The 16480-nt window shown below is 45.4% G+C and overlaps 1 protein-coding gene across 2 annotated transcripts in view; it reads right to left on the bottom strand.

Moving 5' to 3' along the window:
• LOC123763948 (uncharacterized) overlaps positions 1 to 16480 on the bottom strand; it is a 45538-nt gene that overhangs the window by 16047 nt on the left and 13011 nt on the right. For both annotated transcript variants that reach the window (XM_045751289.2, XM_069329979.1), the window contains exons 7-9: positions 12670 to 12818; positions 9508 to 9608; positions 4039 to 4198 (exon numbers count right to left, since the gene is read on the bottom strand). In XM_045751289.2, coding sequence (XP_045607245.2) covers positions 4039 to 4198; positions 9508 to 9608; positions 12670 to 12818 — 410 coding nt within the window. The remainder of the gene's footprint in view (positions 1 to 4038; positions 4199 to 9507; positions 9609 to 12669; positions 12819 to 16480) is intronic.

The following is a 16480-nucleotide window of genomic DNA, read 5'->3' as shown; positions in this document are numbered from 1 at the left end:
CACAAAGGAGATGGAACGTCTGCCGAACAGAAAACTCCAATGCAAGCAAGCCTGCCAGGAGATCAGAAACGATTGAAAGGGTTGCCACCAGAACAGTACCCAAACCAAGGGGTACGACCAACGAAAACAGACCAAGACACATAAGCGCACCATAGGACACAAGCTGAAATAACGCCCAAGAAGCCAAGGAACGCACGAAGAACACCCCTGCGGGAGAGGAGGAAACAAAGGGAACGCACAAGGAAGGGAAGCGGTAGAAACCAACCCCCCCCCCCCTATAGCAGCAAGAGCAGGCAAAACCGACCAAAGGAGATGCCAGGGAAGCGACTGGGGAAAAGCAGGATGAAAAAGCCAAAGCTCAAACCCCAGGAAACAACCAGGGGTGGACAATCAGGCAAGGACAGAACCCCACGCATATGGAAGGGCCAAGCCAGGGACCTGAAGATCGCGAAAAATAACAAACAAATCCCCAGACGCCAACCCCAGGCACAAAACAGCAGCAAAGTGTCACACCACAACTGGACACCGGAACAAGGTCACGCCACCGCAAAACACGTTACCAATGCACACGTGCAGCCGCAACATTCACCACCGCAACACGCAACATGTAAGTAGCAACGTGCCTCTGCAAAGGCAGAGAACGGTGCAGGCAGACCCCCAGACAGGGCCAACAGAGATACAACAGAATCCAGCAGGCCCAGGAATCTGCACACCCAGCGACCGACGGCGGAGATACCAGGCCGATACCTGCTGGATGGGGTTCAAGGAGTTCATTTACTCCCCAAGCCTGGCCCGAGGCTAGGCTTGACATGTGAGAGGTTGGTCCACCAGGCTGTTGCTTGGAGCGGCCCGCAGACCCACATACCCACCACAGCCAGGATGGGCCGAAACCTCTATTCGAAAACAGGCTAGTGTTCCTGGGAAGTCCACAGACGTACCGGCAATACGGCGGATGCTCGCAGGTAGGACGTGTAACAACCGCAGACCTCTGATGGTTATACAGTGTTCCCCGATTGTGCCTATGGCACTACTACACTCCATTGGTACTATCCCGCAAGTTCTTCCATATAGGCGGGACCCAAGAGCCAGAGCTCAAACCCCGCAAGCACAACCAGGAGAGCCGTACCAGGCGAGTACATAACCAGCACGACAACCGACACACCTCATAGCACGAAAGAGGTGGGTCCCCTGAATGACTCTAGCATGGGTTGGACATGCACATGAGTGGGACTGGAAGGGTTGAAAAGGGACAGTCACTGGTGTACTAACAGTTTCATTCGTACATAAATGTACCTAAATAAACACAGGTGTATATATATCCACAGATGGGTGGATAGCCGGCGTGGGAGGTCTGGGGCTCCCCTTTCCCCCTCCCGGGGAGGGGGGAACTGCGCAGACAGCGGTGCGGTGATGTGTGACGTCATACTAGTTTGCTTGTTTTCTGTTGGGGAGTTCTATCCACTAGTTCGGCTTTTGGTAGCAATTTTAACCAGAATAGGGGTTTGTTTTGGAATGCTTACCTTTCTGGATGCTTGACCCAGTCAATGGCAGACATAGAATGCTTCTAACCACACGTGGGTTTCTATAGGCCATTGCTCCCCTTGCCTCTCTAAGGGGACCAGGTTCTGGCCGTGGTCCCCGGTAGGCCCTAGAACTCCATACACATGACTGATGCCAAAGTCTGACATTAGCATATCAGCCTAGTAAAGCTCCGGGAAGCCGACGGGGCTTCCCCCCAGAAAAAACATCACTGAATGTAATGCAGATCCAATTTCTGGGCCGAGAAGGCTCCCAACTTCTAGGTTGCATCAGCCGTGGCATTTTTAGGCCTACTGAGGACCAGAGCATTAACCTGGTCTTCTCAAAGAAGAGCAGGGAGATTATGAGTCCATCACCTCACTGGGAAAGGAATCCAGAAAGTCAGGAAACCAAACAGACCGAAGCCTCAAAACTAGCGGATGCTTGTTCGCCCCACCTACCCCACCTGTTTGGGGTGGGTGCATACCCTTCAAAGGATTGAGCTTTCTGGAGCAAATGCACACACAAACCCTAACCAAACAACCTGTAAGGAAGAGAATCAGGGAGCCATCAGGGCTCGCCCAGAAATTTGCATTTCATTACATTCAACGCCTATTTTCCGAGGAAGGGGGGGGGGGATAGAACTGCAAGCAGTCAAGACAGAGACCACAAGTTGAGAGATCCGACTCAAGGCTAGATAAGGAAGCCGAGGTCTGGGAACATTAACTATATACCATACTCCCAGATTCCTATTAGACTGCTAAAATCCCCATGCCTGAATATCAATCCAGGGCATATTAGCAAACACAGCTGCCAGAGCAGCATACAGTACTGTACTACTGAACATCATTGGCACAAGGGTAAGCTGCAGGCTTACTGGACTTGATAACACTACAGAATACCCGAGAAACACGAGCCCTGGAACAGGGAACCAAGAATACAGGCTCCACCCACAAAGTATCCACCGAGGTAGAATTGGTGGCACAAAGGTAGTGGTGAAGAGCCGCCAGTGGACAGCACATAATAAATCCCCCGGCCGAACCAACCAAGCAATACAGTAATAACCAAAAGACCCCTTTGGAAGCCGGCCAAACTTGTTCTTTGCCAAAATGAAGGAGCTGGCTCCAAATGAACAAAACACCCACCAGGGCCAAAAGAAAAACCATACCCCCAAAGGAAACCATGAAGCTCCCCCTGACCCGACAACCGGAGGCAAGAGAAAAAAAAAAATAAAAAGGGCATCCTTAGCAAAGGAATCATGGACCGAAGGGAAGGGGACAGTAAACCAAGGAGAAAAGGATGAGCAAGGTCCAAGAACCAAAGAGGCTCAAATGATGCATGAGTAGGCCAGGGGCGAACAAACATGTCAGACAGCTTGTAAAATGGCGCAGAGATAATATCGACTCCAAACGCAAGCTGCAGCAGTTTTGCCAGCATGTCATGATATGAGGTGACAATATTTTGCACGAGATGCCGATCAAGAAAAAACCAAGAATGAAAGGAGATCCCCACATGCTCAGTAATGTAAGAACGATGAATCAAATCAAACCCGTACAGGGAAGGAAGCGTAAGAACTTCTCCCTCTGCAACAAGACAACCTCACCAGAAGGGACAAAGAACCACTTGGAGTCCAAAGAAAACCAATACTTCTCGGGAGCCAAAGATGAAAGTATCACACAGGATGCAAAAGCAGAGCCCAGATGAGAGGCTCCAGAGGAGAGGCTTCAGAAGAGGGGGCCAGTTTGAAGGAAAACCCTAAAACCTTGGCGAGATCGGCCAGCTCAACTGCTTCCATGCCCGAAATGGAAGTGGCAACCCCCAGAGCCACCCAAGCCACGTTTCCAAGCTAAACCCAGCTCCAACCTAGAAACCCTCAGACACGTTGGGCCCGGAAGCAGGGGGGGGGGGGGGGAGGGGAGTAAGATCAGATGGAGGGCAAACCAAGCCTGAAGGGCAAGGTGGTGGTGTGGACAGAGCCACAGCTTACAAGCATCTCCACATCTGGGTCCCTAAAAGCAAGCTGCAGGGCATCCAATCAGGCACATAACCTAGATCACTGGAGGTGGGCAAAAGATCCCACAAAATGATCACTGCCTGATACACACTAACTTCATCTGGAAGGTCTGATAAAAGTGTCACATGGGAAGTGACACTTCCCATGTAGGAAATTCCCCACAAGACAGAACCTGGCCCTCTTACAGAAGGGGGGCCAAGTTCTGGCACTGTCTCCAATATTGCCAACAGGACTCCTATTACTGATGGGACTCAGCATGGGAAGCCATCACAGGAAGAGTGTTTCAGGGACCCACTGGGGGCTACCCCAGAAATACATGACTAGACTTTGATGTGTGTAGGAAACAAGTTACTAAATAATAAAGTTAGTAGTTTATATAATTTAGAAAAATAAATGATGGTAAGTCAAGTTCAATATAGAGTATTTTGGAAATTTCTCAGCACTACATGATAAGTGTTTGAATGCGAGACAACCCTGTGAAAACAATGAAAAGCAATGTCAACTACCTTAATATATAGAGGTGATAGATGAGCACTGATGATCTGCAGTATCTTAGATTCTTCAGTTATGTTATGTGGAGAGACAAATGAACGTATCACATGAAGAGCTGGAACTACCTGGCCTTCATACCATTCTAGTGGAGAAATTGGCCTGGTTACTGGAGATCTGACGAAGAAAATATTAAAACAGTTCAATGAAGAATAGGGTAACTATATTTCTTTTCTAGAAGGCAGTTTGTTTCTGTTTACTGTTTCAATATGATACACAATATTCTGCAGAGTGTTTGGTGTGACAATTATAGTTTGGTAGATTTCCCTGACAGATTCTTAAACATTCTCAACTTGTACTTTCCGACAACATTGTGTTAAACCCATACCTTCCAGCATGAAGATAAAGTGTATCCACTGACCTATCACTCAACATTCTCGGATGCTATGAATCCCGTGCTGCATAAATCTGCTGAACCTGCTACCCTCCAAACACACACCGAAACTACGACGTTGGTACAACGTTCGAACAAGTTTTAACACCTCCTAACCAGTTATAACAACCAATATAACAAGTTGTAACAACGTTCAAATACGTCATAAACACGTTAAGCCAAGATGTAACAACTATTATAAGTTGTAACAAGCGGAAAATAGAGACAGTTTCGGTTTGTGTTTCCAGGGTATGCTTCTGCCGTTTGTGACCCTGTCTAACGCTCTGGTAAAATATGTTTAAACCTTCGTCTGTTCTATTTCCAAGGAGAATATCCTGTCTTATGAGTATACAGTATTAGCACACCCAAAACATTAATTCATGCTTCACTGGCTATTACCCATATGACAGTTACTGCCTGCTAGAACTGTACTACTCCACAGATACAAGTACCATGTGGTAAAGTCTATCTAGCCAACAGATACAAGTAACAAGTGTTCAAAGTAAACTTAGTTTACAAATAAAATCCATTATCACCTCTGATGCGTAATTGACAGCTCACCGTTTCTTCTGTTATATAGACTAGTAATTTGTGTGAGGGCAAGATTCATTTATTGAGAAAATCAGTAGGAACCTTGAGGAGGATTCGAACCCATGCTCTGGGTACTTCCAAGCAAACACCTTAGATGAATAGGTCATGACATGGTCAAAAGAATTGCAACCCGGGATTCAGCTGAATTCTCCAAGGTTCCTGTGGCTTCAAATGAAGCAAAACCAGGGTTTAACATAATTACCCCATGCACTCTGGCTCTGTAGTTCAGAAATTCTTCCTTTAAATGCTTTTCTTCAAGTGCACAATGAAATTAAATTAACCCTTTGAGGGCACAGCCATTATTAGCCAACATCAAAGCTGTGCACATGAAAAAACCAGCATTGAATATAATGAAATGCTACTTTCTGGGTGAGCCCCTGAGGCTCCCAGAAGCTATCATCACTGATTAAGTGCCATACTACCTAGTGTAATGAGTTGCGGAGTTCTTTTTGCCTACCAGGGACCACGAGCCAAAACTTGCCCCCCCCCCCCCCCCCACAGAGGCGCAGAATGTGTTGGCCTATGATCACTTTTCATAATCTTTATATCATAGGATATCATCTTTGCCATCAACAGAGAAGACACCCAGAAAGATATGCAAATCAAAACAAACCATTGTCCGGTTAAAAATGCAACTAAAGCCCTAAAAATGCCAAAAGAACTCCCCAATAATAAAAGAAATGACCAAAACGTAATGAAAGAAGGCCCCGCTAATTAACTCCACCTTCCCCCTCACTGAGGGGAGGGGGGGGAGCCAGCCTGGGTGACTGGCTTCAGTTCTTTACTGAGAAACACTCCTCCAACCTGGGAAAGGGGTTGTTAGGGAGCCTCCATGGCTCACCCAGAAACTGCCGTTTCATTACATTCAATACTGGTTTTCTGTGGGAAGCCCTGTCGGCTTTCTGAAGCTAACTACCCATAGAAAACGACATGGGAGACTTACCAGGGAGGCGGGAGCACCGCAGGTATCAACTCGAAGTCGAGACCAAAGGTCGCGACAGACGCCCCAATGCAGCACAAAGCTATGGAGGATTTACAAAATACACCACCAAACCAGCCATCTGATCACCATACAATGGTGTAAAAACACACAAGTCCAGAAGTGAAAAGTGAAACAAAAGGTCAAACCAGCGAGGTACATCACCTGCCCGATCCTCTGATAGAGGCGGAGCCATGGAAAGACTCCCGGGGTTCGTACATTGAACAAGTAGCGCCTGAAACTATGGCTGGGCCAGCCAATAGCACAGAGATGTAAAAACTCGGCAGAAGAGCTAGGCGCCAGATTCAACCCAAAAGGATGGCAATAAAAGCGGTAAGCCTGCCACCCCACCGCGAAACCTAACCGGTCCCTAAACCTCGGATGACTCCTTAGGCGAGATTCAAGAGGTAGAAAACCTCTGGAAGGAAGGAAGGAGCCATGGAACCCTAGGGAACCCGGAACCAAACGCGAGGAGGAGCCGACCCAAAATCATACTCATACAGAGAAGGGGAGTAAGAAAACTCCTCCCCCCTGCAATAACAAACCAAGAAGAGGGCACCAAAACCCAAGTGGGATCAAAGTGGGCCCAAGCTCAGGTCAATTCCTCCCCTGCCCTGAGATCCTCCAAACCAGGACCTGAGGCAGAGCTGTCCTCCACATCCTCAACCCCTGAAGAAAAGGCAGAGTCCAGGGGAAAAGGCAGGAAATAAGGTGGTCTGCTGGTAGGACCCACAAGCTTCGATAGGAGGAACAGGCTCGAATGCCTCCGTTCCCAATTCAAATGGGGCAGCCCCCCCGAAGCCGCCCAAGCCTCAACACCAACTAAACCCCACCCCGACTCCAAAACCCTCATACGTTTCAGAGCCAGGAGCAGGGGAAGGGGGAGCAGGGCAAACACTACCAACTGGGGAAGGACTGGGGAACACTGACAGAACCAAAGTCGAAGCGACTAACGCCCCCAAGTCCGCGTCCCTATAACCAAAACGGGGCAGCCTCGGAGCATCCGAGTGGGCAATCAAACTGGCACATTGCGGCAGCCTAAACCGAGCATGCAATGCAGATGCCGCCTGTACCCCAACCGGACTGTCTATAGAATGGGTAAATTGGAGCACAAGCAAAGAATATGTCTAGGAAGACTGAGTCAAAGGTGTCATTGACTCAACAGGCAGCATGACTGAGGCAAAACTGGTGACCGTCACCCAGAGACAAGGACACAGAGCAACCTTCAAACTCACACGAGACGAGCTGGAACTCTGAAGACACATCCATCGGTCCACAGAGCCCCAACGGTGTTTTCCAGGGGTTTTCCAGCCCGTAGGCTGAATGCTACAAGAAGCCCAGGCAAGGTGCTACAAAGATAGTTAAACCCAAAAGCTAACAAAGGGGTATGAGCAAAACATTGAAATTCCTGCAACGTGCACAATCATGGGGGCCTAGAAGGCCACCAAAATATCTTAAGTGGATCAATAGCTAAACATGGCAGAACCCCTCCAGGCAAGGAAAACAAAGAGGAGAGAAAAACCTTGTAAAAGTACGTCGTCATCAGAAGGAACAGAAACAAGGCCACCAAGTTGGTAGGCAAGCTGTGCAGCATCTTGCACCCCTACCAGCAGCAAAAACAACTCCCTAACCAATGCCAAACAAAGGCCACAAAACCCCAACTGGCCTCCAAGGGCTGGGTAAATGCTGAGCAGCAAGAACCTCTACAGAAGTGGAGTCCCAAAGACACTATGGAAGGGAACCCTAGCACCCAAGTGTAGTTCTGTATTTACAGGGTGCTTAGGGAAGGCAGCCCTCAGTGCATGCGGCCCCAGTACACTGATGTTACACCTGGCCACCACACCACAAACAGCAGAGAACACCACTAAGGAAAAACACTGCCAAGTAATTGAGGCCAGAGTTGACGACCGCCCTAGATTGCATCAGCCAACGAAATTGGGTGCGAGTAGCTGGTGCGGGGGGGTTTGGGTTTTCCCCTCCCTCCTGGGAAAGGGAGGGCTGCACGGATACAGCGCTCCAAATGTCACACACTGTGCGGCTGCAGTGTGTGACGTTTGCTTGTTTCCTTGAGAGTTGGAGTTCTGCATCCCTGTTCAGTCTTTGGTTACAATTTTCTTACCAAGTGAGGTTTGTTTTGTTATGCCTACCTTTCTGGGTGCTTAACCCCGGTCGAAGGCAGACAAGGAATACCCCCAACCACGGGGAAGGGAGGGAGGTTCCAGAGGCCATTGCTCCCTGAGGAACCTGCCCCCCCCCCCCCCCCACAGCTATGCAAAAATAGTCAGCCAGCCTCCCCCCCCTGACCCCCCCCCAAACCTTATGAAAGGGTTAACAGGTACCTCGAGTACCAGCCTTCCTAATACCTCCCAATCGAGGAAGATGGGGGGGGGGAAGGGGCACAACAGCCCCAGCCGCCAGCTCCACAGAGGAGCCACCTCGACCAACAGCAGGTGAAACCCTAGGCTCAACTCCTCCGAGAGGACAGACGAAACAGGTCCTCACCCCCCCCCCCCCCCGGACACGCAAGTCAGTGACCAGACAACACCTCACCAGAGCTGCCGACCAAAACTGAGCAACTTAGTCCTCAGAAAAAAGCAGAGGACAAAAAGGATAAGCTGAAAGAAAAGCCAGGACCCACACCGAATCCAAAGCATGAACCAGCATACCCTGCCGACACGGGAAGTGAAAAACAATGTAACCGCCTCCCAGAGGATCAGAGCATACAGCTTAAGCAAAGCAGATGAAGCTGAAGCCACTGCAACAAACCCCCCTTCCCCACAAGAGGCGCCTTTCTGAGTGCCTTCACATCCTCTGCAAGCCAATCAGAAGACAGCATGTGGAGACATGAATAGCACAACAGAAGCCAATAGCGACAGAGTCCAAAAATCATCAGCGACCACAGCTGCTGAGAGAAGTTGAGTATACAATTGCACCGGACCAGCATCATAGAAAAGGGCAGGAGCAAAGAGGAAAGAATTGAAGTATTCAAGAGAGCCCCCCACAGAAAAACCTGCAACACAAGACACTTCCCGCCAATCAAGCGCACGGATACGGTAAAAACCACACCAAGTTCTCGGCCAAAACAAAAGGTTTGGTTGGCCAGGATGACTCCGGAACCTTGTAAGGCACCCAATATGGGGAAATTCTTTTGACCATCTCGTGGCCTAGTTGTCTAAGGTGTTTGCTCGGGAGCACTCAGAGCATAGGTTTGAATCCTCCTCATGGCTCCTGATTTTCTTGATACATGACATTAATATGAATTCATTGTGCATTCTTATTTAACTGAATTTAACTATTATTATTAAAATATTATAATTTAACTATTATTATTAAAATATTATAATTTAACTATTATTATTAAAATATTATAATTTAACTTATTATTTAACTATTGCACATCTTCATTACTTTTCAGTGCAAATTTAAAATATTACTGGTATTCGGAAGCACTATATTCAATGCCTCTGAACTTTGTTATCACACCTGTTATCTTCAATTTCCTTGGACGATACGAGTGTGTGTACCTCCTGCAGTCTCTCTATTGCTAGTGTCATCACTCTTTTCTCCACTTCCACATTACCATTCTGAAGAAAAAATACAGCAATTCTTAATGTTAGAATCATGTTGGAACACACATCACAAAATATATCAAGAGAAACATTTTAGTACAGCTTTCATATGCTGAAAAGTATAAAACACACATTTTTAATCATTAAAAATAATAATTATTTGTTGAACAAAACAGTAATTGTTGAAATGTTAGTCTGTTTTCATTATCAGTTTAATGACCTTAACTTAGTAATGACCCAAACTCATAGGAAGCAGGGTCCATCATGGAAGCGAGGGCCAAAATCTACAAGAGGCACTGCTAAGGTCCTCACAGGCTATCGAAGGGAAAACTCAGAAAGAGGGAACCTCTTAAAAGACAAATCCATAGGACCGAACGACACATGGAAACAAGAGACACCACCTACTAAAATACAAGAGGAATTGACATGGACAAACTATTTACCATGGGTGGAACACAAACAAGGAACACAGGTTTAAAAGTGTTATATGACAGTGCTGGTAGGACGGGACACCACAAGCGGGGGTGTTACATGTTAACCTCACATGATGGCAAGATAACATGTATGGCACTTCTAACACAACCTCTCTCATCCACCCTACGGATCAGGGAGTTATCTGTGCCACGAAGAGGTTGTACACCAAAAAGATGCTGAACGAAGTTTTGGTGGTTTTGCCTCTTCCGGAAGATATTGAACTGTGTGGATAACAGGGCTAAAAAAAAAAAAAGAAAAACTTGAGAATTTGAAGAACTATACAATCATGGAAGCCATAACTGGGCCAAGGTGTGGAGTGAAGTAAAGGAATCGACTTTGAAAAATTCCTGAAAAAAACTCCTCACGTCTACGGTCAGAAATGAGGATGAAGAAATGGATTTTGAAGGATTTATAGATGAAATCCATGGAATGTTCAGAAATTCCAGCGAAAACTTAGAAAGACAAGATGTGGTTGATTGGCTTGAAAAAGATGCCAATGACCCAGGATATGGTATGATGAGTGAAGACGAGATTCTCCAGTCTATTACTGGTGAGGTCGACGTAGAGATAGAGGATGAAGAAGGCAGTGAAGAACCAACACCAATGACCACAAAATACAGTGTACTCATAACCTATGACCACAAAATACAGTGAACTCATAACCTATGTTGACGGATTAATAAATTTTTCATCCAATTGTGCTCATCCAGAAGTTGGAAACATGTATCATTACCCGAGGCGAACAAAAGCGCTGATCATACAACTGGCCAGTGAACACAGAAGGCAAGCTACACTTTATTCTTATATGGTACAAAAATCAAGCCCAGCGCCTTCAACAAGTGAGGCGTCACAGGTAAGCCAAGTGCCTTCAACCAGTGAGGCTTCCGTTGCTAGCAGTCAAAACTAACTTTGCCTAATGAACTGTACAGTAATTTTAAGTGTTAATTTTAGTGTTGTGTTAGTATAGGTTACGTAAATTGTCAAATTTTTAACTTCAAGATGTGTAGCATCAATCAAGAAGACGAATACCAAGGTAAGTTGAGGTTTCTAGTTGAATATTTAATAATTATATGTGGCAAGGCAATTCAAATTATGTTGTTTGTAGTATAAAAATAGTTGGAAATGGTCACTTTTGGACTCTTGGGTGAAAAAGTACCATTATCAGGAACACGTGATTATCTGGCTGGGGGTCCTTCCCATATAGTCCGGATAATCAAGTGGAGACAGCATAGTTCATTTTCCATCCATGCCTCTTTTAGGAAATCTTTCAGTTTAGGAAGTGTTCCGCTCAGGGAGTGTCATTATTTAATTTTTTTTATAGCTTTGCATCAATAAACTCAGTTTTAATATTTACATTTTTGTATTTTTGAGTATTTCCAATAATTACACATTGTCTTTACTGTGGTCCTCATGAGTCTGGGTTAGTCTTAAGTGAGTAAGCACCAATATTGCAGGCAAGCCTAGTCCATTTGAAAAGCAGATATATCCCCTTGTTTTTCCATTTGAAATCCACACTTAACGTAAATTCATCTCCCCCCCCCCCTCCCCTTTTCCAAGTAATTGGGGATAACCCACCCCAAGGGTTAATGGTTAATTAATTGGCCCAAACCCCAATTAATTAATCTTCAAGCTTTGTTTGTTTATATGGTGGTGGCGGCAAGCCGAGATCCTTGAGCGTGTAGTAAAAAGGTCTCTTGTTTGTTTTATCTAAGGTGATCGAACGTCGAAGGTCACGAGGCGTGGGACTTGGCTGAGAGTTAACTCCAAGACCCCAGAGCTAAGTTTATTTACGGGCAAAGTAGTGGACAATAGAGAGCTACTACCCTGTCCCGTGTTACACCTCGAAAGGGCAAATTCCCAAACATACCAACGAGGTAACTGCTGTATGCATGCAGTTAGAAGCATAAAGTGAAGTCCACATAACAACACTAGATAGAAACACACATTTGCAAAGGTAATATGTTAGAATGATACACAAGCAAATGATTCCACAGGAAAAGTCCTAGTATGGCCAGGACTTAACTTAGAAGCACTGGGATCCATCACAAGAGATGGCGACCATGGAGCACTTACGTTGCACAAGGCAATGCATCAGTGATAGAACCGAGTAGCAAACTCCAGGTCACCTGGTGATAGTGATTGGTATTAATGGGTTAATGCTAGTTTCGAGTAAATTATTTTGATCAAATCGTTTGGGTGGTAGTTTGGCAGTTTCAAGGCTCCGAGTTTTGTGACCCCAACAGTTGTCTGTGAAGTTTTGCCAATTTTCTGGATGGTTTCACTGTGAAATGGCAGAATATAATTTGCTCTCTGCACCTCTGTGAAGGGACCAGATTCTGGCTCTGCTTCCCAGTAAACCAAACAGAGCTCTCACAACAGATGTGACCTGTAACATGGAGCAATCTCAGCAAGATAACTACAGGGATCCACCAAGGGGTTCTTCCAGAATGATACAATATTAGTACATGCAAATACAGAACAGTATAACTATTGACGATTCTCTTACAATAGACACCTCACAAAATCACACCTAAACATTCATTTACCCACTACTGTATTTATTGGTACCTTTCTAGCATAGCATAACAACATGTATTCTTACCTGGATTATGATCTGTGATGTCAAATATGACCACTCACATGGTAAGCTCCATTGTTTGGCGGCATAACTGGTGGCTTGCCCCTCGATGGATGGTGCTGATCCAATGGCTGACAGAAGGTAAGCAGCGCGTCTACTGCCACATTTATGACCTATCATAATATTGTAGTTCTGAATCATAGAAATCAGTTTTATTTTTATTTTATCTCGAATATCAAATAAATGTACAGTACTAGCCAAAGAAAATACTGTACTGTAATAACTGAATTCAGTTATAAACAAAAATCAAACAGATGAACTACTATTGTTCTAGAATTTAGATTATAAAATATGAAAATTTATAGTCACCAATTTAAATAGGCCAGACACTAATCTGCCTCATTATATTAACATTTTTGCTAGCCCGGTGGGGAATCCAAAGGCAAGCCCAGCATTACCGGTGAGCACACAACCCAATGTTAAACTCATTCACTCGCAATGTTTATACTTAATAATAAGACATTGCAAAAAAATTTTGCATGACGTTTGCGTCATCCGGAACTCTGCGTGTTTTGGATTAAAAACGCATATTGCGGCATCAGGGAGGGAGTGTTAAGTTCAAAATTAAACATAGCATTTAATATAGAGGAAAATTGCAGTTGTATACAAAACTGTAATAAGGTGCAGGCAAGAAAAATTAACACCTGTATATGTAGATTAGTGAAAATGGGAGATGGCACTACTTTTGTGCTTAAGAGTTTATTGACCTTTTATGTAAACGATATAACGTATGAAAATTTTACGTATTGGCAATTGGCTGTCGAGGCAAACAATGTGATGTCACACACAGAACACTCTCGAGAGAGAGAAACTAAAAATATGGGAAATGTCTGATCATATTATACATGTAATTCGTTGCTATTTGAAGAGTCATATGCTCTACATGCATTGCCATATGATAAATGTAAACAAAAAAGTTATTTGCTTCATAAAACACCTACAGCACTAATGGGTAAACAATACATATTCCGTCATCAGTTGTTTCACCAACAACATAGAAGATTAATATGGCTTCTTTATTTATTGTTTGGTAATAATTGAATATAGCTATGTTATGTTGGTTAACCATCATATAAATATCAAGGCATATCAGATGCAGTTTCATCATAATGTATGATAATCAAGTACAGAGGAACCTTGGAACTTGAACAATTCGGCACTTGAATGCTGTGTTCGTGCTCGGTAGTACAGTGGCACCTCGACTTACTATTGCCCCGACTTACAATAATTTCGTGTTATGATGTAAATTTGGTTGAAAAATGTAACTCGACTTGCAATAGTGTCGTCGACTAACAATATTTGTTGGTACACTTTTGGGTCGACCGAGCTCGTGGTTCCTGGTCACGCAGGCCGACCTGCCTCAGTTTACTAGAGCTGCCCGCTTAGTGACGATCACGCCTATAAGAAATTCCGTTTTTGTGGCGATTTTTTGCTTTTTGTAATCATAAAACTGATTATAATATATCATGCCATGGGTCCCAAGAAAGTCAGTGGTAAGGTTCAACATATGAAAACCCATGTAAGGATGACCATAGAGCAAAAACAAGAGATCATTCGTAAATATGAAAATGATATGCGGGTTGTTGAACTAGCTAGGCAGTACAACAAATCTCAGTCAACGATATCCCCCATACTTGCTAAGAAAAAGGACATTACAAGTGCTAAAGTGGCAAAAGGCATATCAATAATCACAAAACAGAACACAAACACTTGAGGATGTTGAACAGTTATTAATTTGGATACACAGCAAGGAGTTAGCGGGTGATAGTTTCAGAGGTCATCATATGTAAAAAAGCAAGGAAATTGCATGAAGACCTTTTAAAGAAAACCCCTGGAACGAGTGATGCAAATGTGAGAGAGTTTAAGGCAAGCAGGGGATGGTTTGAGAAATTTAGAAAAAGAAGTGGCATACATAGTGTTCCGAGTGTTGTGTGTTGCAAGCTGGTGGAGGAACACAGCGAAGAACTGACCACCGAAGAACTTCACAAGGAGCAGCAACAAGAGACAGCTGAGGAAATTTTTTCAAGGGAGGAGAAGACAGTACAGAATGTCCCTTCCTCATTAATTAAGAAAATGTGTGCAGCATGGGAAGAACTGCAAACTTTTGCTGAAACGACTCGCCCAAATCACAGTGCAGTAGGCCGTTGCCTTAACCTTTTTAATGACACTGATGCCTCACTACAGACAAAAACTTAAACGTAAGGAAAAACAAAAATCTATGGAAAGGTTTTTAGTGAGAAACAAGCGGTGAATGACAACCAGGTCCTAGTGGTATGCAGGCAAAACATAAGGGAGAATCTACCCCAGAGAAGTCATCACTGCCTGATGTTATAATGGAAGGGGACTCCCTTTCCAAACAGTAACACCTCTCCTTCTCCCCCCTCCTCACCATCTTCCATATGCCATCAAGAGTCCTCCATAAAGGTAAGATAAACATATACATGTATACTGTACAGTATTGTAGTTAGAGAAAAAAATTGTATTCAGTATAAAATGTATTTTTAAGTTAATATTTGGGGGTGTGAAAGGGATTAAGCCAATTCCCTTTATTTCTTATGGGAAAAATCGCTTCGACTTACGATACGTCTCTGGGAACGGATTACCATCGTAAATCGAGGCCCCACTGTAAACTTTGTTCAGCACTCAAGTGTAAACACGTGTAACGGCCAAGTCAGTTTTCCAGTATTCACCTAGTTGTGCTTGCAGGGGGTTGAGCTCTGCTCTTTCGGCCCACCTCTCAACTATCAATCAATCAACTGTTACTAACTACTAACTTCCCCCCCCCCCCAAACCCCCAAATACGGGGAAGAGCCGTACCCAAAAGACCGATCCATCACAGAGGCAAAGTCCAGGTCTCACAGGAGGTAAACTGCAAGAGCCTCTCAAACCTCCTATGGCAGGATTCGAGAGGCAGAAAATCTCTGGAAGAGGGAGCTGAGGATCCCAAGGGAACCTGGAACTGAACCTGGGGAGGAGCCAACCCCAAATCAAACTCGTACAGGGAAGGGGATTAAGAAAACCTCTTCCCCTGTAACAACAAACCCCACGACGAGGGCACCAAAACTCAAGCGCGATCAAAGGGGGCCCCAAGCCCCCCAGGGGTGACTCCTCCCCAGCCCCAGAAGCTTTCAAGCCAGGACCCAAGCCAGAGCCACCATCCACGCCCTCTACCCCTGGGTAGAGGACGTGGAGGTAACAAATGTAACAAAGAAAGGGATCCACTGGTAGGACTAAGAAGCCTCAGCAGGAGGAGCAGGCTTGAATGCCTCCGTATCCAACTTGATTGGGGCAGCCCCCCGAAGCCGCCCGAGTCTCATCACCAACTAAACCCAGCCCTGACTCTGAAACCCTTAGACGTTCAGGAGCCAGAAGCAAAGGGGAAGGGGGGTTAGGGAGAGCAGGGCAAAAACCGCCAACCTTGAAAGTACTTGTGGGTGGGGACTGTACCAGAGTCAAAGCAATCAACACCCCGAAGTCCGGGTCCCAAAAACCAAAATGGGCAGCATGACTGAGGCAAAACAGGTGACCATCACCCTGGGACAAGGGCACAGTACAACCTTTACACTCACACAAGACATGGTGGGACTAAGAAGATGCATCCATTGGTCAACCAAGCCTCGACGGGATTTTGCAGGGGCCCATAGGGGGTTTTGCCTACGGGAAACCCGGGCAAGGTGCTGCAAAGCCGGTGGAACCCGAATGTAAACGTTGGGAATGGGCTATAAACTGGACCCCTGTGATGTGTACAAGCACAGGGAGCCTAGAGGAGGATCAC

Source organism: Procambarus clarkii, chromosome 23 (genome assembly GCF_040958095.1).
Source record: "Procambarus clarkii isolate CNS0578487 chromosome 23, FALCON_Pclarkii_2.0, whole genome shotgun sequence".
Classification (NCBI taxonomy): domain Eukaryota; kingdom Metazoa; phylum Arthropoda; class Malacostraca; order Decapoda; family Cambaridae; genus Procambarus; species Procambarus clarkii.
This window is presented reverse-complemented; position numbering and strand designations above follow the sequence as displayed.